At 44.3% G+C, this 26,048-nt stretch overlaps 1 protein-coding gene across 1 annotated transcript in view; it reads right to left on the bottom strand.

Moving 5' to 3' along the window:
* Positions 1 to 3,843: 3,843 nt before the first annotated feature.
* Positions 3,844 to 26,048, bottom strand: part of DNAAF8 (dynein axonemal assembly factor 8) — an 88,452-nt gene continuing 66,247 nt past the window's right edge. Inside the window, exons 25-33 of the mRNA XM_071814950.1 lie at positions 24,951 to 25,004; positions 22,698 to 22,867; positions 18,509 to 18,704; positions 16,185 to 16,279; positions 14,972 to 15,092; positions 12,899 to 13,116; positions 11,226 to 11,311; positions 7,169 to 7,238; positions 3,844 to 4,052 (exon numbers count right to left, since the gene is read on the bottom strand). Of these exons, the coding sequence (XP_071671051.1) occupies positions 3,978 to 4,052; positions 7,169 to 7,238; positions 11,226 to 11,311; positions 12,899 to 13,116; positions 14,972 to 15,092; positions 16,185 to 16,279; positions 18,509 to 18,704; positions 22,698 to 22,867; positions 24,951 to 25,004 (1,085 nt within the window). The 3' untranslated portion in view covers positions 3,844 to 3,977. The remainder of the gene's footprint in view (positions 4,053 to 7,168; positions 7,239 to 11,225; positions 11,312 to 12,898; positions 13,117 to 14,971; positions 15,093 to 16,184; positions 16,280 to 18,508; positions 18,705 to 22,697; positions 22,868 to 24,950; positions 25,005 to 26,048) is intronic.

Raw genomic sequence — 26,048 nt, 5'->3', positions numbered from 1 at the left:
CGGGCCTCTGGAGATGGAAACCAGTGCCCCATTTCTCAGCAGCTTACCGGGAAGGGAGTAAATCCTGTTTGCTGGGGAGTGATTTTCAGGCTGGTAGGTCTGAGTGGTGATATGAGACATCCCCGGTGCTGAGCAAGGCTCCTGAGCACACGGCTGGAGCAGAAAGGAAATAAAATAAATAAAATAAAAATAATACTAATAAAAAAGAACTATTCTGGCCCAAATCAAATGCACATGTTGGTGCTAGGGCGTTGTTTCAATTCCAGATGTCACATGTTTTCAAATCTGATTAATACAGCAGAAGTAAGGTAGATGGGGACACCAAAGCAAAATACCCATCAGTTTTGCTCTGCAGTGATTAATTTTAGTTTGGGGTTTTCCTTGTCATTTTAATTTGGGAGCGGGGCAGGGGGTGTAGGGATGGTGGTGGTGGAAGTGTCAGTTTGGCCAGACTGCAAAACCTCTGCGCAGCTGCTGAGTCTGCACTGGTGGCTGAAGGAGGGTCAGCAGAGATGTCACCTGCCTGTCCCGCAGCAGCTGGATGCCGGAGAAGGACACAGCCAGTGTGCTCTCCCTGGGGATGATCTGCCCTCACAGCCCCTCAGCAGAGCAGATTGGCTGCTGGTTCAGCTCCTCCACCTGCGAATCGCACGGCCACATGTGTGTCCTTTGCTTAGTGCTGATACAGGAACTGTTACGATCCTCCTCTGCTCACCTGGCTTGATATCGGTGTCCTGCTGCTGGTGGCAGCCAGGTAGCAATTTCTAGGCCTAACTGATAATTAGTTAAATCTGTCCTTGGCACAAAGCGAGCTCAAAAGCTACAACACAAGTGCAGCTCTCTGCGGCCTGTGCCCACGATAGGGAAGAGCACCCAGCACGTCAGAATCCCTCAGGACATGAATTTGCTCCAAGGCGGAGCGAAGAGCTCACGTGGGAGCTACCAAGCTCTCTGTGCAGCGAATCAAGACAATGCGCCCGCACCCGCTGGTGCTGGGGTGCAGCACGGAGCTCTGTGGGGGACAAGGAGCTGCTCTGCACCCCGAGGCACTCGCCTGTCGAAGGGAGATGATGATCAGGCTGGAGCACACCGGGAAAATGGGAGATCAGCAGCGGGTGCTGTGCTCCCATCTTTCTTATCGCAGGACTCCAAGGAGTTAACACAAAATTCCACCTACTATATTTTATCTCTCCTCCATTGAGGCAGCTCTGACACTGGCAGCAGAACAATGCTAAACTCTGATTAGCTCTGGTTTTCCAGCAAGAGGGGAGGCACAAGAGGGTGGGGAATTAATACTATTCTGCATAATTTTTAATCTAAATTCCATTTCTTTTCTTTTCTTTCTCTAGGAAGCAAACAATCTAGGGGGTTTTGTACTCAATTTCTTGCTTTCATAATCTAAATGAATTGTTTGCAAGTAGGAGCCAGCTGCAAAGCTGGCAATCTTCGATGAAATCTGCCTTTCTCCTAGTTCTAGCAATCATTAATTTGCTCCTCAGCTCTGATTAGCTAATCCTGGCTGCCTTGTGGCACTTTGCAGGGAAAAACAGCGTGTGCGCTGTAGCTGCATGTGACAGAGCCGGAGCTGGCAGCAGGGTGACGGGATGGATTTCTGCAGGGTCCGTGGTGCTCCTGGTTGTCAGCTCTCTGGAGGGGAGCGGGGCGCTCTGGGAGGAAAGGCTGGCAAGGTTATTTATGGAATCCTGGCATTTTGGAAATATCAGAGGATGATGCTTTCCCCTGCTCTGTGCAAGGTGTGCTAGTTTGTTACACTGAGACTAATTAGCTGGGCTTCAGAATAGGAATCAAAGACACTGCAGCAGTCTCTTGCTCAAACATATCTGGGTGCTGCCCCATTTTTATAATGTTGCTCACGTGCCCGGGGGATGTGGCAGAGCAGTTACCTCTGTTCTGTAGATGGGAAACTGAGGCACAGGCCTTTGTGTGACCATGGGTGGTGGTTCCCAAAGACCAAGCCTCAGCAGCAGAGCTGTTTGGAAGGGGATGCAGTACGGCGTGCCTTTTGTGCCAGGCCCTGGTTTACTACACATCAAAATAAAGTCATGGTCTCAACTCTTGCTGCGAAGCTCAGAGAGCTCCTGCCTGCTGGGAAGCCTGGATGGGGCCAGGGGTACCTCCTCAAACTGACTGCTGCCAGTCACCAGAGCATCACCTCCTGCTGTTCAGCTCCCCATGATCCCATTTTTCACAGGTCTGAGAGCCCAGGCGAGTCGGACACAGAGCTGGTGGCCCATGCACCACCCTGCTGGCTGGGTGCAGGGCTGGTGCTGGCCCTGCGTGCCCTTTTCGTGTGCATTGCTCTGTTCTGTCTTACAGCTGCTATCTGGCTGCATTTTATTCCAATGGGTTCCTTTTTCAGATTAAATTCCCCAAGTGCTGGGGGTGGATCCTTTTAATTTTCATTTGTTTCAAAGCCATACATGGCTTACAAGCACGACAGAAAAGTGCCTGGAGTGCAGGAAACGGCCTACTTAGCTGCAGGAACAGAGCTGGGTTTTCTGTCACACTGATTCCCAAGGCCCCATCCTCCCTGGGGACAGAGGCAGCTGCCTGCTTCCCTCACAGGTGCATAGTTCTGGAGCTTCTCTTCAGGAGATGTTCAGTCCCACCACAAAGCCCAAAGAGCCTGTCCAGGCAAAATGGTGCAGGGGACCAGAGATCTGGAGGATATTTCCAAGTTCTGACACCAAACTGCCGTGTGAAGTCAGGGCAGGTCCCCTCTCCATGTCCCTTGTCCAGCCAGCTGAACATGACAATCTCTTGTTCCTGTTTCAAGGCAGCTTAGAGAAGGGGAAAGACCAAGGCAGGACTACAGCCAGCTGAGGAAGCAGAGCTTGCAGGGACAGACCTCTTAACAGCTTTTGGACTTGCTGGACACTTTCAGCCCAGTCTGAAAGAGGACAGAGATCTGAGAGGTACTGCACTCTCAGAGTTCACGTGAGCAAACAACCAGAGAGAAGGACTCGTACCAGGCTCTCACAGAGGGAAGGACTGTGCACAGAAGGGTTTGCTCTGTCAGCAGCACCCAGAGGTGGGCTGGCCAGCCAGCTGCATGCTGCTCTGCCTGAACACCACTTGGAGAATGTACAGAGACTATTCTTGCCACATCTGTGACGTCTGAAACTGGATGCATGCACGTGTCTAAGGCTTTGCCTTCGCAGGGCAGACAGGAACATGACGCCTCTGGGGCTGAAAAGTCTTCCCCAAAGGAGCTGAATTTGCCCAGTGAGTCCCAGGAAGACTTGTATCAGTGCCAGCATACTGGCTGGAAGGCTCATAGAAGGGACTCAGCTGAGGAGGAACGGTGCTGGGATCAGCAGCTGCTAGAGAAGGAGAACAAGAGGCAGGTTGTGCGCCTGTGAGCTGGGGCCAGGCACAGACAGCTGGTAACTGGGCTGCCGGAGCAGAGGCAGGTGAATGTTAAGCTGTTCAGCTTTTAGTCTAATTCAAGGGCTCTCTCTGGTGTACTCCAGGGATCCAACCTTCCCTTAGACTGTTTCAATCTTATTTACTGTGGTTTTGTCTTTAGTACAAAGAACATAGCAGCAGCAGAAAACAGTCTCTCCATAATGTCTTTTGGGCTTGGGGAAGATGGAGTGTCCAACCACCTGAGAGAATGACAGCAGCAAATCCCTGTCCTTGTGTTTACCCCAAGTTTTTCCCAGCCAGAGGAATGCTCTAAACCTTGCTTTGTGAACACAAGCAGATTGTCTCTGAATGCATTCCTCTAGAAACCACAGCTACAGTTCAGAAATATTTGTTCTTGGGCACTGATCCCTCCTCCCATCACTCTCGCTTATCTTACTGATGCTAATACCATACTTCAGACTTCATGTTTTAATGCCAAACAAATATTAGTGGTCTTAGAGGCTGAGAGTCCTGTCTGTGTCCATCTGCACAGATACCCGCAGTGACATCAACCCATGGCTGCTTGGGGGCCTTGACCATCTTGGTTATCAATCCTGGGACTCAATTCGGTGGATACTCTCAGATGTCAGGGAGTCAAAAAGGCAACAGAGCAGCTCTTCAGCCTGGAGAGAAAAGAAGGAAGGGGTTGGGGGAGAGCTGCGATTTCTCTGCATCACAGAGAAACCTCTTTTCAGAGGTGGGTTTCTTGCGCATGCTGCAGGCAGAACAGTGAGGACATTTAGCAGGTTGAATTAATCCCAGCACAGAGGTGGCTATGAGCGTCCCACAGCAGGAAGATACCTGCTAGTTGTAATCACTGTTTGGCCCTTCTCAAGATTCACGGTTTTGAAGAAATGAAGAAAATCAACAACACACAAAGTGCCAAGTGGGAAATCTAACTCCCTTCCCCAGCTGCTCTGCCCCTCCTTCCCAAACCTCGCTCCTGTGCAGCTCTTCTGGCATGGGAGGCCAGCTTAGTGCCAAGGGGTCCAGGACCAGTCCATAATTCTGACTGCACTAATGAACACCATGTTGCCCTAAAGCACCACACATGCTGTGCTGACAGTCCATACCGTATAGCCCTTGGGGCCTTCCTGCTGCTACCACTCTGCCTCTCCTCATAGGTTTTTAGGTCTTTTTTATAGGACTCCAGCCCTGCTGCCTACTGCTGAGGGGCTAAAGATCATGCCAGGAGTGGGAGAGGATGTGTCTTCCCTGTGTCACTCAGCTCCAGTCCCAGCTCTCAGCTGTCTCTGCAGGGAGGGAGATGCTGGAGCAGCCTTGGTGGCTGCTGGCAACAGCTTCAGGGATGCAGGCAGAGTGGAGAGAGCAGCACTGCCTGCCCGTGGAGGTTTGACTGCACATCTGAGGGCTCTGACCGAGGAACAGCTGTGCAGAGACTGTGTGCCATCCCCCTGCTCTGACCTGCTAATGGCGGTGGGTCAATGACATACTGCACCGTCACAGGGTGACGGCCACCTCAGCCTCACAGCCTCACCCCAGCCGTGGTGCAGAGCTGCATGTGTGAGGAGAAGCTGCCCAGCCACAGGACATCCCAGCCGCAAGGCTGAGCACAGCAGTGCCCGACAGCTCGCTTATCGCTGGGGAGGTTCCAGCCTGGGTACGGACCACGTGCAGGGACACCTGGGACCTCCTCACAGAGGCGCTCTGGAAGTTCAACAGCCCCCAATGGTGGCACCAACAAAATGTGACTTCGTCACTTCCAGACGTGAGCTGCTCTGTGTGCGCCCAAGAGAAGCCTGTGTGGGGAGCAGGCATCTGCAGGGCCACTGCCTGAGAATAAGAAACTTCCAAAGCAGGAATTCACCTGCTCCTAAGGCAGATGTTTCCAACAGGGCAGGTGGAGGGCTATAGAAATACTTGCTTTTCTCAGTGACTGCAGAAGGAGGCAAGACAACTAGCCTAGACACAGCTGTCAGCGTTGAAATAGTCCGCATTTGGAAAGCTGATTTCTCAGCCTATTGCCTAGTCCCAAATCACACAGGGAGCAAGTATGAAATTCCTTTTCACTTCCATGGCTCAACTCCACCAGCAAATGCTGCAGCTCTGCTCAGACCATGAGGATTTGAAATTCACATTCATTTAACCTGCTTGAACTTTGCCTGATATCATGTTGTTGCTCATTAGCTTTGACCTGGAAATCCTGGTTGACATTTCATACTCATCAGCAAGGGATGTGAGGATCAAACATCGTTTCTAGGGACATTCTCTGAGGTGCAGTCATTCCCTGGTGAGCTTGCTCCTCAGATCTTGCTCTGTGATTTCTAAACCTATCCTGAACTTTGGAGCAAAAGCCCTATTTGAAAAGAAACATTACTTGCTGCTGTGCTTCTTGTAAGCACTGCACCCACCACCGTCCCAGTACTAGACTCGTCGTCTAAGCTCTGAAATGCTGCGAGCAGTCCCTGCTTCCATCAGCACCAGAAGGATTTCATTCAGTGGCCCAGGCTGCAGGGAGAAGGGCTGTGAGCATTATTTGCTTTTTCTCTTATCTCTCACAGAAAGTACTATAAGCCTCTTTCTGATAGGTTGATTCCCCACAGCCGTGAAGCAGAAGGGATTTTATGTCAGCCAGAGATATGTAATGTCCTTTTCAAAGCAAATCAGAAGACAGCCTGGACTTGCTGCCCTGTCACATTACTTGGCAACAGCCTGGCACGCTGGCAGCAGCAAGCGCTGTGCTGTGACAGCCTTGCAGCTATCGCAGAGCCATGCAGACAGATCTTCCCAGGCACTGCAGCGCCTACAGTCCCAGCTACGTCCCAGGAGAATTATACTGCGCCTTAGGGAAAGCTACTGAAAACAGCAGCTGTACGACTTTTGGGAAGTTTGGGGTAGTTTTGCCTGTGTTAGAAGCAGGGACACACACTTCAAAGAAGGCTCTGTGTTAGAAGGCTCAGTCCTTAGGCACTGGGACTGCAGGTAGCAGCTCTGGTGTGTTATGTGAGGTTACAGACAAGTCTCACTCTCCTGCTGGATTTTCTTAGGAAGCAAAAGGGATCCAGAGGAAAGGCTTGCTCACTTGCTACCATTTCTCATTATCTCCAATTCTTTTACACCTCCTGGTCCTAACACTTCAGGCACTAACTCCTCTATCCAAATCTCTCATTTGTTTTGTACTAAAATTTGATGGTTACAGCCAGAGTTTTAAAGATATTTATGCATTTTATTCCCATTAGCTGCCCACATGCCTGGAGCTTAGTGTTTCCTTTCTTAGGATGAACTACTTTGAAAAAACTCAGCTAGCCCATCCCTGGAATGGCTAATGGCTAAATTTATCCTCTTCCATTTGGATTTGGGCTTCTGAAACGTAACTTCCCAACCACAGGACATGTGCCAGCTTGGCAGGAGGGCTGAATGAACATTTCCTGTCACGTATTTTTGACAAGTATCACAGATATCTTACTAAGTGTTGCTTCTTCATAAAAAGTAACTGACATCTACAGAAAATATTGAATCTTTATCAAAATCTCAAAATATTTTGATTTAAAATAGTGCCACTGGTGTAATGCGGAAGACAGTTTGACAGAGTTTTTGGTCCCACCTTCCACCATGTGCTGAGCTCTCAGTATGAGCCAAGGCTTGGGGCTGCCATGAGGCACCACCTCTGTCTCATCCAAATTGAATTTTTCTTCTAAAATTCAAACAATTTTGACAAGTTTCATTCATCACAGGGGCACAAAGGACAAATATCTGTACCATAAACATCTCTACTTGCCTGCTTCTCGTTTTGGGGATAAAGGAGATGCTGCGCAGTGTCCAGGGCCGACTGCTTCTGCCAACAGACGCTGGGAGTAAAGAAAAAGAGAAGGCAGTGTTACTTTGCCATCTAAGCTGTCAGGAACTGCAGATGACCTAGCTTTGAGGAGGACTATGCTCTGTGCCAGCAGTTCTGGCCATGTGCATCTGTTACTGAACTTCTTTACACAGATAAATCCTGGGGTTTACAGAGCTTTGTATAAATGGATTTGGATTCTTAAAATATAAGCCTTCAAACAAACAGTAATGACCTGTTGCATAATGGGGGTCTTTAGGGCAGTGGGAAATACACATAAATGTAGATGGTTAGCTCTATGGAGGGGTCTTTTTCTCAGCAAAGATAACATGTGCATTTTTCCCAAACCCTAGGACTTTCTAAGCTGCCTTCAGCAGAAGGGGCTGCTTCCCTAGTCCTTGCTTTGCCCTAGTCCACCTCGAGTCACATGAGCCAACCACAAGACATATTCAAGAGAAATTCAAAGGCAAGATACAAATTTCAAAACTGCCTTTTAAACTAACTCTGCAGTCAGAGTCTTAGGCTTAAAAATTCTCCAGAGGCTCTGGAAACCACTCCCTGCCCCCATATCCAGGTATTGTGCTTGGCAACAATTTTCCCTTCAGTGATTTTCAACAGCTCCAGGATTTTACATTTCATGTGTTCATTTTTTGATTTCTACGCCTCCTTTCCCTCCAGAGCTCCCAGATACAAGCTCGCTATAGGGATAACATCACTCTCTGCTAACAGCAATTAGCACTTGGTACAAATGCTTCATCAGAGAGAATAACATCCAGCTAAGTTCCTTAATGTTTGACTTCTGTTCTGATTCTACTACATTGTCTAAAACTAGGAATGTATAAGGCCTACTCTACACCCTGATTTTCTTCTGCTGCAGCCAGGTTTTGAGTGTGCTTTAGTCAAACACTCCTTACTGAGTTCAGTACAACGTTAACTAGGTGTGTTCCTGAAGACCATGCACAATATAGTTAGGTCCTATCAACCTTATGGACATATTAAAGTACTTTTTCAGAGCTCAAATAACCATAGAGAAGTAATCACTACTAAATCAGTATCACCCGTCAAGGCAGCTAAATCTAGTTTGTCATGCATAAGAAGCAGAGCATGCTTTTTTTTCCTAGGAGGTACTTTGAACCTACTTGTCAATTCTTTCCCCTACCACAGCTAGGAAATCTGGCTGTAAAAACAAGTTATGACAGGGAAAATTCAAATGCTTTGTATTGGAGATCCAGGCAACCGGATGCTGACAGAACAAGAAAGGTAATTCTCACATCGGTTTTCCTTGTCTGCAGACAGGATTGTGTCACTTCCTTCTCCAGATTCCCCCCCGGTCCCCAATGCTCTTAGCTTGTGCTTCAGCTTCCCCTCACCTTTTCCAAACACTTACTTCACTCTGCCCTATGAGTTGCCCTTGGCACCCTCCCAGATTCCTACTTTGGCTCCACTCTTTGCAGTCAATCAAGCTCACAGCCTGCTTTTGTGCCACCACCTGCAGAAATTTTCTCCCCTTCTCTGTTCTTCCTGCCCTCTGGTGCAGAAATAATGCCTTCATAGCTGTCCAGAAAACAGGCACAGTGGCCATTTCTGCTGCTGAGCAACAATCAACACAGTTATAAGGGTCTGTATCTGTCTTTAAGGCAACTGCACTGCACAGCACATCCTCCAGTGACTGAATGTCTCTCCTGGATATGCCACCGCTAGAGCTGGCTTAGGAAAGCTTTAATAGGCTCTGAACTACAAGCAGTTATACTAGCAGAGCCTGCATTGTTCCTCTCAACACCTGATTCCTCCTTCTTATCACAGCCCATCTCTGACATCATATCCCAGGCTTCCATACAGATGGCAACATTTCTCTCCATGGCACAAAGCCTAAGTAACGTGGCGCAGCTGTGAATCAACTCCCAGAGCTGTAAAATAATCTCTTACACCGTGGTGCTTCAGCAGCACAGCTGAAATGCAGGCCAGAACTTGCGCAGGTATTGGAATCCTGGGCCGTGGCAGTAAGAGTGAAATAAATACAGTGATTTACTCAGTACAAGAAAGGTCACATGGCTCCTGCTGATGGAATCATAAGTGTAATTAACCTCAGATGTTATTTTGAAATGTTTATAAACTAGGCAGTGAAGATGTCTTAGCATGAAGTGTCCTTATGAGACACGATTTAAGTCAGGCTGGGTTTTCAAAGATATTTGTGAAGTTGATTTTAAACAGCGTAGTGGCTTGTGATACAATAAGGCCACGAGTTTACTGTTGGCTAAAGCTGATCTACCCGAGCACCGCTGCCTCCTCTCCTCCCCATCCTTGGGCACACCTTGCTGCTCCTCCCTTCCACAAGCCGCATCGACCACAAAGGCAAATATGGTTTTGTAGAGCTGGTTTTAAATGATCGCTAGTTCTAGCACCATGGTAAGAGGCAGAGAGGTTCCTAACATTTGGGAGTGCCTCCTAACAGCCAAAATTTACCAACATGTATTTTGCGGTTCGGCAAGAAGTTTATCCTTTGTACAGACAGCCAAGCTGGCGCAGACCAGCGTGAGACACGACTGAGACTGGCACAGTCCACTCTGATTGCTCCTCACTTCCCAGCCCCTCAGCTTGCTGGGAATGGCACTGAGAAGCCACCACAATGATTGCTCTGGGGGTGCTGCCTTGAGGCTGGCAATCTCAAAACATATCAAGCTAAGCCTACAGAAGAGGAAAGCACTGTGTTGCAGCTGATCTTGTTAGGCAGCACCCACAACTCTGATTAGCAAAAGCCTGGGAAAAATACAGAGGTGGGGGATCCTGTTTGTGCTGCCAGCCTCTCTCCCAGATCTCCCTTCAGCAGTGGTCTCTGGGGTTCCCGACAGCTCACTTTTTTCCTGTAAATCGGGAAAACAGTAGAAGAAAACTCGCTAGGAAGGTCTTGGGTAACTTGCTCTTTGCTTCTCCTTAGCACTGTATCTTGCTGGGTGAAAAGTCTGGGATGTGGCTCTCAGTGGTGAGATTTTAAATGAACGAGAGCAATACCTAATTTTTGTCATTAACTAAAAAACATTTTTGAAAAGTTATTGATGAAATTTTTTCTTCCTGCTCTTCACAGGTGTGGCCTTGTGACTGAGCACTGTGACATTTCATTTAAGTATGAGAACTCCAAGGTGTTTACCAGCTTGGATGCTCAGATCTGATCCCTTCGATGGCTGTAAACTCCAGCATCCTTGAATTCCTTATTCCTGCCCCACTGACAACATTATCTGGAAGTCCTCCAGATGATACAGCCAAAGTCATGACAGCCTTATCGGTGTGGCTGCCGGACTGCTCTATACTGAATGTGTCAGAAAAAAGGCTCTTTTGGCTTCCTTTCCCAGAGGAAACCACGTGTGTGAACTACACATCGCATTGCCAAATACCAGTCCCTGTGCAGCAGAACTATCTCTCTGGGGGACAGGGGGTTAATTGGCCTGATAATCATTCTATTCCACTAATCAGTCCCTGTAGAGGGGTTCTGTTTGTTTTACTAGGCTTATAAATCCTCTACCCAGCATTTTGGTGATTTATTTAAGAGGCTGATTTTTTATTTTTCTCTCTGGCATTTATTTTAAGTTTGTTTTTTTTTTTCATAGGAAACGTAAAATCTGCTAAGATATTTCTCCTAGGAATTTTATTGATTCATCAGGTCTATTCCCAATGTGAGCCCTTTTTTCAAGAGAATTCCCCATATTTGTGGAAACATGCCAACATGCCTTGCAGACACTCCATGGCCTTAACAACCAACACAACTGAGTATTTAAGGTCCTGAGTATAGGACACACTACTTTGAAACTGGGGAACACTGAGGTGTTGACCCATTAGCAACAACATAACTTAGGAAGAATGGGTTGCCTTTGAGTGGCACCTGACCTCATGGGAGTCTGAACTGGAAGTGAATTATAGAGAAGAAATTCAGCTGCCCTCCTTCGGACCACAAGTTCCCTAGCAGGGGTTGAGACAGGGCTGGTAAAGTGACATTGTCCTCACTTACCGCTCCAGCAGGGACTCGAAGCAAATGACAGCGTTGTCTCGCTGCGCTGCTAACACCAGACACAAACCGTCCATTAAGAGAGAACACTACAAGAGAGGGAAGAACAGAGCTTTGGTGTTGCTGTCCACTTTGATAAGTCTGTAAGCCTCACCGAGGAACCGCTGACAGCACAGATAACTGCTCGTGTGCTGTGTCAGAGGATGAAAGTCAAAAAGCAACAGAGTCTTTCAAATTGAAAGAGTATCATGTCTGAACTGTTAGTTATCCCACTCCTATGGCATACTATTATTCCTGTTCCCTTCTCTCAGGGTGAAAATAAGCAGGTTACTTAGGTGTGTTATTCAGTCACTAAATCTGCTGGAAGCAGGAATACATAGATAAGGGTAAATGTTGAGATATTGTACCAGAAACACTTATCACTTGAAAGATCCCATCTCCCTCTGGCAAGGGAAAGCAAATGTTGTAATGTTCACCTTTGGCTCAGCAGTGCGAGACTCTTCTGGAAACAGGCCAGCTCTGCCCAGGGTAATGCCTCTCTGACAGGAGGACACATTTCCATCACCAGGAGAGCAGTGCTGCTGCTATGGCTCTCCTTCCCACACACTGATTTGCTTTGTCCTTCCTAGAGGGCTGCGCACATTCCCGTGTGCAGAGGGATGGCATCCTCAGGGGAACCACAGGAGAAGAAAGTGGTGCTTAGACTAATTGGATGCTAGATGTAATTGCTATTCTATACAGAGGTACTTCAGAGAGATGCTGTCAGTTTAAAAAAAAAAACCCACAACATGAAAAGATCTTACCTGTTCTTAATACAGGTAATACCTAAGCCTCTTATAACTGAAAGGCTGGAAGCACAAACATTTGTCTGTATTTTTTCAGAAGGGCTGCTGAGTGTCTCTGACAGCCCTTTGTTGATTCCTACTTCCAGTGTAAGTGGTTTCCCTCCTTGTTTACTCTCTGCTCCTGACAGCACTTCCTTGCCAATTCTACCTTACTGCTTTGCCCTAGGAAGGTTTCTGGGATGCTGGGCTTCTCTATCAAGTGCCAAGAGAACAACGGTCTGGGCCACACACTCCGCTGATGTAAAGCAATGGATCTGCTCCCCCCAGAAGCACATCTCATGCTTAAGCTCCATTAGCACTTGCTCACAAACCCATGCTGGACTGTGGCTTGAGCTGTCAGCACCAACAAGAAGTAAAATGAAATCTCTGCCCAGGACTCCAGGACACAAGGGTTATTTAGCATTATAGAAGAGGATTAATGGAGTGTGATTAGAGAAAGGAAAATAGAAACTGTATTTATCTGGAAAAACAAGGCAGGATAAAGCAGCAGAATATATATAATAGCAGCAACTGCGTACTGATAGGTGAATGGAATAAAATGTTTACTGAGGATGTGGCAATCACGTTAAGGATATGTTCACATGTACTGATGTCCAGGTCAGGTGTTGGTGCGCTAGCAGAAACACAGGAATACAAGGGCAGGGACTAGCTAGGAAGGCACATTGCCCACATTACTTACCAGTGCTATCAGAGATCAGATGCAGCACTGTGCTAATATTGCTACCAAAGCAAGTCTGCTCAGAGCTAGCCTGGGTATCTCAGCACAGCATGGCATTAAAAGGCTCTTCTTTTGTGTGAAGGAAGCAAAGCAAAACTCCAGCTGTTTCCTACCTTTGCTGCAGCACTGCACTTTGCCCTGCTGAGTGTCTCAGAGACATAGTGAGCTTGTGGTGCATCCAGGACAGTGAGACGTACTCCAGTCACTGTGAAATCTTTGCTAATAAGCTGATCAAGCAGTTCAACATAGGGTGGGTGCTCTGAACCCCGAAGGATTATCCCAGGCAATATGAGACAAGTGGTTTGGCAGAGGTTATCAAGCAATGGCCGATCTGATGGGAAAAGATCAAAACACAACAGATGCTTCTTTTATATCTACCCCCTCAGCTGCTAGTCCTCTAAGTAATTCTTCCCTGCCACAGACAAATGACTGGAAGATCAGAGGTGCTCAGGCATTGTTATATCATTTGTGATGTTCACAGATGCAATTGCACATCCTGAACTGTCAAACAGCTGTATGCCTGCTTGTGCCTCTCTGGAGATCACAAGACAGCAGTAATGACCCCATTTCAGGAGTCAGACAAGGACAACTGCTGGCTTGCTACAGGAGATACTATTCAATTTCATTTGTTCCAAGCAAAGAAATCTGTTAATCCAGCTGCTTTTATAATCCAAAATCTAATTCTGATCAGCATACCTAAGACTTACTGTATTTCATATTTTTCTCATGATAAATGTGTCTGTCCATTAGGCAGCAGCTTTGTGATAATTATCTACTGAAAGGAGAGGCTTCTGTGTGTACAAGAGCTACCTCTAGTGTTCAAGATGAAACCACAAAGTGAATGATGTGTCTGGCTTGCTGGAGGCACTTACTGTGCCTGACAGTTCAGAGATCACGTGTACTTGCTTTTCCAGGACAGTAACTCTTTGAAATGCATTTTCTGAGACACAAACACATCAGGGCTGTACACTGGTTTCCTTTTTAACCGGCTTAGACACCTTCAAAGAGATCCTCATGCAGTAGGAAATTAGGGGCATATATTTTGAGATTTGCTCCCAACACTGGCCTATACAAAGCTTGCAGAATACTTGTGCTATCTCCCCAAAAAGCATTTTGTTTTGGTTTGGTTTATTTTAATTTTCTGCAATCTCTTCTAAAATAATCAAGAAGTGTGCCAGTCACAGCAGGCTTGTGTTATGGGCCTGGTCCTTTCCAAATATGCAGCAAGTTGTTGGGGGAAATACCCTGCCTGTCAGCAATAGCAACACAGGATATTTCAGACTAGGAACACCTGCAACTTTCCTTACACTCCACTACACTTTCTCAGCTGCTCGCCCTCTTGCTTGCTGGTCACATCAGAACTCAAGCTACAGGAATGACAACAACCTGGTTCCAAACAAGTCTGCTCCCCAGTGAACACCACAGGGATGTTTAACCGGGTCACTGCTTGTTTGTAAAGGCCTGGGATCAATGCACAATATCCCAACATGGAAGCATCCCCATGTGTTAGCTACATCTCCTAACATAAATGGTGCTGCAGCACAGCCCGTGATGTATACTATCAAGTAAAATTAACAAAAAAGGCCCAGAGAAACCGCCAGCATCCGAGGGAACTGACAGGCTTGCTGAAGCTTTAATTTTAAATCAGTCTGACCCACCATAACTGCAGGTAATTTTGAGCTGGCCGCTGTTCAGCAGCCAGTGGGAAGCGAATGAGATCTCAGTCCAGTTCCTGAGAGTTAGATGTCCACACAGACAAAAGCACTCCCCACATAAGTTGTTATTTATCTACCCACAGAACAAAACATTTCAGAATTGCCCATCCCTGCAGAGTCCTGTCAAAACACCATGACCAAGTTGAAATGCACTATAAAAGTTCAGCAGAGAAACCTGCACTGTTGCTTACACTGGCTATGCTGACAGGTTGTGTTCTTCTGCTGGTGGTAAGGTCGGCACTTCTAAAGAGCCTAATATTTAAACCTACAAAAGCACTGGCAGTAGAAAGACCTGGCAAGTAAAGAGTTAAATGGCTGGACTCCACTGGAGCTGGTCTTTGCAGCTCAGAGTTGTCTCTCCCTTATGATAGGACATCAATACCAAATCCTGCTGCCACCAGATGGTTTGGCTTGCTGTCCAATTAATCAATAACAGTCACAATCTATAACAACAGTTGCGCATTTCCTTACCAAGATTGCATGGTTGCTCAGAGCCCGATAAATTGAGTTGCCCTCCTGTTTCATGTTTTATGATCTTGCGCTGCTTCTTGATTTCCAAACTGACTATAGGGTCGCGTTTCAGGTTATAGATCTGAAGTAGGGAAGGGAGGGAGAAAGAGTCAAGTCATGTGAACACTGTTACCTAATCAAGAAGGATAACACTTCTTAAGTACTGATTCAGTCAAGCTGTGAAGCTTTTGTTGGTGCTGTGTACTTCTGTAATTGCCAGCCTAGAAAACACCTGCTTGTCTAGAGATACAAGAACATTTTGCATGCATTCTTTTTTTGTTGAGACTTAATTCAGTACAGCATCTTGTCATCCTTCTAAAGGTCCTACATCCAGACATCTTTCTAAGGTCTCTGCTCCCATCTTTTCAAGGCAAAAAACTCAAGGACTGCAAGCGCCTGACATTTTTATCTGGTGCCACACTGGTGTGCAGCAGCTCCCTTCTGCCTCTGAATGATCTGGCACATCCACACATCCCAGCACAGCCCAGCCCAGCCAGGATGCTCTGGACTGAGTTGCAGAGGGAGGACATCCACATTAGTGAGGCATATTAGAGATGTGGCTGGCTGCTTCCAGTTCCAGAGCTAATGTCCTTGGACTAACTCAGCTGGGTCACCTCTGCACCACGTGGACATAGCAAGCCTCAAAAATTCCCATCCCTTTGTTGGGTATAACCCAATCATTTCAGAATTATTAGAGTGGAAATTATGTACAAAACTAGTCAAACAGGAAAAACTCATTGTTTCGTTTTCACCTTTGGCAAATTACAGTGGTTTGAATCAGAGACCAGCAGCTATATACTGTGAAGGGCCAGATGAGGAGGAGTGGGTGACACTTCTCGGCACTGCCAACAATGCAAGCCAAGAGGTTTCCCGAGCGATGTCAACTCTGAGAACTTTGTTTCTAAAGTATGAGCCCCGAGCCCTCCTGAATTTACAGCACAGGTTACTGAACAAATGCATCTGAAAAAGCACTTATCCACCGAGACTGTCTGGGTCAATACAAAGGCAGCACATTGTGATAGGAACGTCCACAGGAGAAGGAAAACTCGAGAGCTGATGAAACACAGGAAAAAAAAAATCTAAAGCATAATGGGAAAAAAAATCATGGACTAGCAAGGCCAAAGCCATTGCTCTGACACAGTAGGATACCTCTCAGGAAAGGGCACAATCCTACCTCTTCCTCCTCTAATGTCTGACACTCGGTGCAGCACAGTCCTTCTGGGAAAAACAGCTTCATATCCCGGACAGCTCTTTGATAGGATTTGGAGCCTGAGAAATAAATACAATGAGAAGATTCTCTCAGGCCATGAATTAAACATTCTCTAGACTCACACTCATCTTTCTGAGAGATTGATGATGTGCAACTTACTGAAGTAATTGCTTTAAAGGCCAGCTGTTCCGTACAGTAATAGCAAACATTTTAAACCATTACATTTAGAATAGTTCCATTGCCTTCTTGGTATTTTGATTCTGTTCTATTATCACTCAGCTTGTTCTTCATGTAAACAAGACTCCTATTTCCTAACAAGAAAATCATGTTAAGGAGCCTGTGAAACTCTTCAGTAACAGCTCCAATCCCCCATTGTTGTTCCTTTGCTTCTGGATCGCATTGGGCTGGTCTTACTGAATGGGAAGGAGCTACCAGGTAGTAAAACAAATGTGCTTAGTAACAATAATGCAAGTCCCAAATATGCTGCGTGCTCTGATTTATAACAGACATCAGAATTAGTATGAGACATTGCTGATAGCAGTATAATTTTTCTCTTCAACTGCAGTCAAGAAAGGTAAATTGAGACTCAAACAGGTACAGAGAAATAATGTGAAGATCATGGAAGGCATGGAGAATCATCTGAAGAGTTAAAACTAAAAGACCTCATCTTATTTGACCCAGCTGAGAAGGAATCTTATTTCTGATAAACACATCAGGGTAGAAAAGGTCAGAGAAGAAAAAAGAACTACTTAAAATTAAAGTACAGGTACTGGCATGAGAAAAAATGGATACAAACTGTATATGACTATATTTAAGTTTGAAAATGTAAGATTTCTAGCTATCAGAGCGGCGCAGTTCTGTAACAACCATCCAATTGGGGTGGAAGCTTATGAAAGGGAATACATGATGTGATCGACTGTGAGAGAATTAACTGAAGTCAGTGACTTGAAAGGTCCCTCCAGGCCTAGCATCTGAATATTTCCCTATAAAGCAACAGTTTTATAAAGCACTACTCAGAATGTCTGGAGATTTGTGGGTGGAAAACGTTAGAGAAGGAAAAGCTATTTCTATATAACTGGAGTTCAGATAGATTGTCAATGTCCTGGCATAGATCCATACTCTCAGCATACAAACACACAAAATGCAAATATCCTCTGCAATACTACGGGTGTTGCAGGCTACACATTCAAGGAATCATGTCTTACTGCTCTTAGACCATCCAGCCCTGTTTGAACTTCATAATTCTAGGTACTGTAAAGCAAGAGCCCTTAATGCAGTAGTTTACAATCCTAAAATTGCACAAGTCACCAGCATATAGGTTGTGCAGTATCCTTTATGTACCTCCAAGTCAAATCTTTCTTGTTTAAATCACTAATGCCATTACAGAGGACACAAATGCTCCCAAAGATGGCAACATTTTACTCTCACTTCGCTCAAAGTACAAGACTATTAATGGGCAGTGAACCAATGATGCTTAATTCCTTATGAATTTTTGAAATGCATCTTTCCCTCCTTGGGGCAACAGCCTAGGCCACCTCCAGCAATACCCTTTGTTCTCCATAGGCCGCTCTCTCCAGCAATACTTCCCTTCTTCCCATCCTTCACCCACACTCTGGGTCATCTCCCATCCCACCCGCCCACCCCACACACTGCAACATCCTGGTTCCTGTCCTGCTGGCAGATGAGCTGGGACTGGTTCAGCACACAGAAGATGCCAACTAGCTGGCGTGCCAGCTGGCAAGAGCCTCTCCAAATGGAAAACAGCCAAGTTTACCTGCTTTCCTCAGTGAGAGGAACTTTTGATCACTTTCTCCAGCCAGACATGAACGTGTTGAGATGTTACAGGAGACTTTGTGTCTTGGAGTCTTTTACCCCTCTGTGAAATCTGGTTGCAGTTGGCCAATGGGTTATGAAGTTATGAGGAGGGGACTCACAGCAGATAGAAGACAGATGGGTTCTTGGGGATAATTACAAAATAACCAGGCTAAAAGTACAAAATGACCAAGCAGCAAAGAGACCAAAGGAAATCTGTTCTGATGGAAGACAGATCTAGGGCTGTTCTGGGAATAAACCTCTTTAAAATATATCTTCTAGGAGAATATTTCATAGCTTGAGACATACTCAGCTCAGCCACCATGAAAACAATGAAAGCTTTCTAGGGAATAATGGTCTCTACTGCCTGCCAAGGCTAGGTCTGTACTCACAATGGAGAAGGTAACAGTACTTAATATATTTCTTTTTCCATTGGCATATCTAAGACTTCAGACATTTCTTTTACAAAAACCTACCATAAAATCCATTCTGGACTGTGCTGATGCCATACTGAGCCCTCCAGAGGAATGGATCTAATGCCTGGGCTAGTTTAGGATCCTCTGGCCCCAGTAAATCTATCAGCTTCTTCACAGCGTTCGGTCTCTGAAGACACAGCACAAGAGCAGTACCTGAAGTAAGGTAGGTACAATGGGCTTCTAAAACAGCAGGATCCTGGAAAGAAATAACAGAGAGGCAGCAGGTCATAACGAGCGGTGTTGGTGAGTGCAGGGTTCATCCCAGCTTTCCTTTGGTGAGACCTATCCCTGTTTGAAGCAAACAGACCTGCCACTACCCTGCTTTTTCTACTCTTTGCAATATATGTGCAAATCATCATTCAGCCCCCTGTAGGTTTTAATTCTATTTTTGAACCTTTCTAAAAGCACCAGAGTGTGGCAATTCTCTAGATAAAACATTTCCGAAAAAACATCCCACCGTGCCACTTAGAAATACGGACATAAAATACTTCAAGGCCTCTTTCACTTTTCTATCATACAAAACCATTCACTGACTTTGACTCATCATCTCTCACTTGCATCCCTTCTAAACTGTATTTCTAAGAAGTAGGCTATAAACTGAAAACCTTTGTCTCAATCCTTATATTCTTCCCTGCATTTAAAAATGAAAAATGATCCATGAGAAAGACCCGTGTTCTTAAATTGGTTAGTTATGTAAGGGGTGCGATCCACATTGTGATGTTTGTCAAGCCTCCTACCCTATGGAAACCCAGAGCAAAGGAACCCCTGGGATTTCAGTCCCATCGCATGACTGCACATGTAAAACATACAGGAAAGTTTCACTGGCTCTCCTGGGAGAACAGAGCTGTTTAGATGAGGATGAAGAGTTTCAGCATGTCATTATATACTGCAAAATTCTGACATTCATTCTGGTCTGTATAATACAAAATTAAACCTTTTCTGCATGAGAATTTTTGTCAGCCTAAAAAATATCTGTATAGTCCACTTTTCTAAGGGCCTTTTCGGAAAACAGTGACCATGACTTAATGAAAAATTTCAAAAGGACTGCATAGAACATACCAAGATTCATCCATGGCAGAAACATATGCAAAAGAAAATGTTCAGAGACATGTTTTCTGTTAAACAAATCATAATAAATGAAATGTTTTTGTTCCAGAGCTTCTAAACAGTGCTTTTAGATCCACATAACAAACCCCTTTTGTCTCCATTTTCTTTCAGTCCTTCCCCAGAAAAGGTGCAGACTTTGGGTTAAAGACAACATTGTTTCAAATTGCTACGGGTGGTGTCAGGGAGTCAAGGTGACTTCTTTCCTTCTGATACATCCTCACATCTGCTCTAGACTGCCAGCCAAATGATGCCTTTATTTACATCCTGTCTCTGCACCGTCTTCAAACCGTGTCCTCACTGACACCCAGCAGCTGTGGTGAGATTGCATGAGTGCAGCTGACTTGAATTCAGTGAGTAATTCTGGTGATGCAGACGGAGAGGAAGCTCCAGCTGTGTGCTGGCTCGGGAGGGCTAACGGGATTAAAAAGCAGCAAAATTGTCCTTCTGCCTCTCCATTTAGAATCACAAGATGGGACTGGAGGGAATCCATCAAGTTATTGAGTCCAGCGACCTGCTACTACAGGCAATCGTATCAGGTAATCCTCAACAGTATGATCAGGTCCTGCTATAAAATCAAGCTTTCTAGCTAGTGTCCAAACCCACAGATCTCTGCAGGACTGGATCTGCTGGGTAAGCACAGAAAGGAGATACATCCTCCCCAGGCAGAGCTCCCTCGGGAGCCATCGCTTCTCACCGTCTGAACACAATCAGGTCACGCTAGAAGCTGAGCAGACAATGTCAGCACTATTTACCTGACCTTTATTTTTAAAAAATTATTATTAAACTTCAGATAAAAAGTATTATCATGGCTCCTGTGACTGGGTAACCTCAGCAGACCAATCCATTATTTATTGTATGCCAAAAGCTACTTAGAAGCTGAATGTTAGTATTTAAGTTGAAAAAGTAATCATGCATCTCAAATCATGTTGCTGAGGATTTCTGTCAGCCTGCATGTAAATACTACATTTGAAGGAGGAAGGAAATGCTAGGTAGTCTTGCTACCAGAGAGTAAAACCCAATTCTGCTATCAAGTACTATGTACACAAAACAAACTGGCACATTGCAGAACACGTAGGAGTTTTCTAGAGTTTTTTGGAGATTGATTTTGAACCAGGCTCTGGGTAAGGAGAGAAAAAGCCCTAGGCAGAATTCCTAGAAGGGTCAGACACACTGGCTCCATGTTCTTCAACAGAAGATGCTAAATTTCAGCAATTTGTCCCCATATTAAGACCCCCATTTTAAAAACAGCACTGTATCCTATTGCACCCTAAACTAAGAAACAGATCAACAATGAACATCAATTCAAATGCTTTACATGAAATTCAGTTGTGAAACAGTTCTGCCCCCACCAGCTGCCATTGTAAAGCTTACAAGCCAGATTTTCAAAATAACCCAGTCCCTGAAGCATGCTGAGGCTTTTTGAAAATCTACCTACTTATCTTGGGAGCTCAGCCTTTTTCAGCCCTCATGAGTGAAAGGCGTTTAGACGTGTTCTAAAAATGAAAAGGAGGCCCTGTACAGCAGAAAGCATTTCCTACTGTCCATTCCCCCTTGCCAGGGGCAGACTATTATCTCTGCTTTCTCACTTTCAAAACCTGCATTTTTTTCCATGAATAGAACCCCAATGGTCTGTAATTTTTAAACTCCTTAATCACCAGCTCTTCAAGGAAACTAAATCAACGCTCAACAGCTGCTCTAGTGTGTTAGAGAACTCCAAAAACAAGAGAAAATTTTTATGAAACAACCTCTCTTCAGATTTACCCCACACATATCTACATTACTTCCCGAGGTAGACATTTGGATTTTTTAAAATGTTTTCTGTTTCAGATGATCAACTAAGCATTTTTGTAGCTAGTTGTATGATTAAAAGCCATATTGGAAAGCACTTCCCCATCAACTCTAATAGCCACTATATCTGTCTTACCAGTGGTCTGTAAATATTTAAAAATCAACTGCTTTTGCTCCATTGCTTTGCTATTGTGCAGGAAGTATTAACTGTTCCTGACTGACGGTTATGTTAGAGCACTCTCCTGACACGTTCCCATCATCTTCTGGAAGCCTCTATTAGAAATTTCTATATGAGAGAGTGCTATAAACCCTCCTGACCTAACTCCAGAGCAATATCAACTTTAAAGGCTTGTTTTCTGTCAAAGTTAATTGGTTAAATGTCTTCATGAAAGTAGTCAAATAACAAGGTTGGGTTGGGTCTTTTCTGTGTGTTTTTGTTTTCTTGTTTGTTGTTGTGGGTTTGTTGTTGTTTGGGGTTTTTTTGTATTGTTTAAGGGGACAAAAATAATTAAACTCCTCTAAAATGCTCAGTTTTCAGTTTCCTGGCTTTCTCAGTATCTTTACATTCATCTCAGAATATTTCAGTTTGGGAAAAAAAATTTCTGATGCTATAAAAGAGCAGAAACATAAATCTAGTTTTAGATAACAAAAACCTTTAACACCTCAAGATTTAAGAACCCTCTTTATTGCCTATTAGACATAAGAAATGACACTAACTCAATTTTTTCTCTTTGCAGGTCATTTTTATAGACTCTTGAACACATGCCTCCTGGAACAGAGATTCAGCTGTATATATAAAGTAATATAAGGTAACAGGGCTCCAGAGGTGTAGATTCTCTGGCAGTGCAATGAATGTTTCCCCGCTCCCAGGTTCAAACACATGGAAGGAGAAGCAGACACACGTGCAGGGGGTGTGTTGTGCTCCTCAGATGTGCCCTACCTGGAATGACCTTGGGGAAGATGGAGACAACACCTGTTTTGCAGTTAAAGAGTCAGCATTGCAAATTAACAACAACACGGATTCCTGGGAGGTCTGTATTGCCTGTATCTTCCAAACTTTTGTTTTAGAGAAACCAGGTCTGCTTCTTTATGGCATGCGATAAAAGAAACCGTCAGCATGTCAGCTTGCTTTGTGTCTGATGCCAGTACAGATCTGATTGTGCTATATAGTTCACTTCAACAACTCACAAATCCCGGATGGGAATTATTGTTTTTGTCAGGAATGGATTTTTCACTTGCTAGCATACTTCCCCACTCTGACCCCAAGCCAGTTTCTACCAGTTTCTTAACAAACCTGTTTCACTTCAGAAGAAAGGAGTCCTAAGGCAACGTCTGGTTCCAGGTTTATGTGTTTCATCCCAACGACTCTGAATTTTTCTAGGTCAAGTTTTCGGAGGATCCTTGCAAGACTGTGGCTCCAGGCACCAGGTTTGATCAGCAGCACTGTGCAAAGAATCTGGGCTCCTGTAACAAAGCACACCAGTGAAACCCAGAGCTCTCCTAAAAATGGAGGTAAAACACAGAGCGGTATTTGTTTACTAGCCTGGACAGACATCTGTAGAAGAGGGTTATCCAAAAGCTGGCATGAAGTTCACAAAAATTTGAACTAAACAAGTCCATTAAAAAAAAATCTGTGCATATATGATTTTATTTTGTTTTGATTTGTTTAATTTTTAGTTTAAAAATATATCTAAAGCTGCCTAGGCTTGTAGATTTTTTTTCAGGAAGTCTGCTCGGAGTCCAAAAAGTTTAGTGGCAGGTCTGTAGGATAAGACTCAACCCTTTATATTATAGATTAATGTTTTAAGCGGGATAAAATATTTCCTTTTACATTTTTCATGTGAACTGTAGTGATTATGTGATATAATCCTTGAGGCAGTTATTAAATCCTTATTACTCACAGTTTAGCTCCCTGTGTTCTGTATCTCTCTGTTAGAGCTACATTTCACAGAGGCACTAACAAGTATGACAGGTCCCAATTAATGTTCTAAACCTATTACAAATAGAATGTGTTTACTAAAACTGAAATTTCAGCAAAAACTTTTTGTTACTGACAAAGCTCTCCCAGCAGAGCTGCCAGCCAGGTGCAGCACTCACTGTGCTATGAGCAACAGAAAACAAGAGACCAATATAGTTTTGCTGTCTAATGATACAAAATGTACTAAAAACCAGAAAATACCTAAATTTCATTTTTAAATGACAGCATTTTCAAGTTATTAGTTTCACTAACCTAAGTATCTTATTACTAGGAATATAGTTACCATTTTATCCTAATGATATCCTTTGAAGATTTACTGGCAACTGTAGTGTTGGAACCAGTCAGCTAGGACCATTAACTGCTGGTGCCTAACCATGGCAATTAGCGTGAAGCATGAGGTAACACTACTGCAGGCTGCTAAAATTGATCCATGATTATCTGTTTGTGTACATAAAATGTCATTTTATGTTTCCTGTGCACCCCACTACTAATTATGCAGATGTCAATGCAACAAAGCAGCAACAATGCTACATATAATTTAATGCATACTGTTATTTTCAAATGGCAAGATGTATGTTGCTGATTTATGAGAGAAAAATATGGGATCAAAAATAAAAAGCAAGATTACTACCCCCCCACTTGATATGGAAACTTAACCCTTATTGTTCAGGGAGCCCTTCTGATAAAGATCTGCTATTTTCCTCGCATCGTTCTTGAATAGGAAGGTTTAAGTGCCATAGCAACAGCCTGCAAGCTGCTTGGATCCACTCAGCTGCTCGCATACAGAACAGCAATCTCAACCGTATACCATCACATGAGCGTTCATTGTCCTCAAGTTGTTTTATTCACCATCTGCTATGTTTCTGGGCAAACATTCTCATTCTTGTGGTATGTGAATCACTACATGCTGCATATTTATGTGCTTTAGACATTTCAGGAGGGATTTGTCTTATGTCACTTTGCCATCTTGGTTTGCTCAAAACCAAATATCAGAAACGGTAGAAGACCTTGCCACCTAGAGGTAGTTTTCTCTCCTTGGTGATTATGAGTAACAACTGTTAGAGAAAATACCACTATCTATCAATGGAACAGTGTCTATTGATCATGAATTACCAGAGGTGACTGCTTAGCAGACCTCAAACATGCCCGATCTCCAGTTCTGCCTGTTCAGTGACCTTTCCAGTTTTGCCCAAGTTGCCTGGTCTTTGCTCTGGTTTTCCACTTTGGAATATTTTTAGATCCCTTTCTCACAGCCAATGACTTTTTCCCAACAAAATTATTACATAGGATTTGATTTCATTGTGTAACTGTGAAAAATACTGCTTACTTTATATACTATTTATATACAATACTTTAGATATGTGTGTGGCTTAAAATAAGTGTGAACTCAAGAGAAGCAAATACCAGATTTCCTGGTATGCTTAGAAAAGAGCGCATATCACTGCCTGTATTTAAGCCTAAGGAAGGAGTTGCTTTAACCCTTTTGCTTATTTTTGGTTGGTACATCTAGATGAGTTAATTCCACAAAGCTGTTACGAAACCACATTTTTCCATTTGCTCTTCTCTCACCTGTTTGCAAGTAGGTAAACAGGGATTCTGCATGGCATCTCTGGCTTGCTCCCACTAAATAAGAAAAGCAGATAAGATTTGATTGGTACACATGTTCTGGGACAATCATTTGAGAATACCATCACCATCCTCACATAATGCACCCAACAGTGCAACAACACACTGTTATTTTTAAATGTTATACTGGGACATGCATGGCTTGATTTCAGGTGTATAGGGACACCTTGGAAGATGACTTACTCACCATTTCTCCAGTAAGACCAATAGCATAGACCAAAAAGGACTCCAAGTACTAAATCATGTTGATTCTTGGTTACGTTTTCTGTGTATTTCAGGTAGTAGCTAATGGTGGTTTTAAGCTACCGTTGTGCTCCCAATTTTTCAGTTTAGTTAGAAGCTGCCATGTTTCCAGTAGAAGTCTGAGGAGCACAGGTGTTTTGTTTAACGTCCTCTCCTGTGCTCTTGGAAGCAAAGGCAGGCTGTGTATTGTGACTACACACCTACTGAGATCAGATCTGTTGTTCAGTCCTTTCCTCAGCTCTGCTGATAAAACCTCACTGACATGCCCCAAGCAGCACGGAATCATCGCTTCAGTGGTTCTTCATAAGAGCCGAGCGATATAAAGGAGTCTGGTGAGTCAGAACTTACGACAAAAGCCTAAATAAAAACGTTTCCTCAGTCTAATGTAAAGCCTGCAGTGACCTGGAGAGGTGAGCAAAATTTAAGGCACTTCAAGGCATGTAAGAATTGAGAAGTTATCTAGGATTGGGGCACAATGAGGAGAAGCTTACATCAGATTGATGAAGGACTTCCTTTTCTAGTGATTGGCAACTTCAACCAGTGTGACGTGCAAGGTAGATAACAGAAAACTAAAATCTGTTTATCAAAACAAAATCATTACCATTCTTTTGTGTTTATTCCTGTCTGAAATCCATGTATTTCTGTTTCCCAGAGCAATGTATCTGGAAGGTATCTAGTCAAAGTGTTCTTTTCTTTCACTGAGACCTTTTCCCACATGTCTGTCTTTTATTTTGCTGGAATAATAGAGTACATATAGAAGGTGGAACCAGCTCCTAGGCTCTTGCCTCGTAGCTTTTT

Source organism: Patagioenas fasciata, chromosome 15 (assembly GCF_037038585.1).
Source record: "Patagioenas fasciata isolate bPatFas1 chromosome 15, bPatFas1.hap1, whole genome shotgun sequence".
Taxonomy (NCBI): Eukaryota; Metazoa; Chordata; class Aves; order Columbiformes; family Columbidae; genus Patagioenas; species Patagioenas fasciata.
This window is presented reverse-complemented; position numbering and strand designations above follow the sequence as displayed.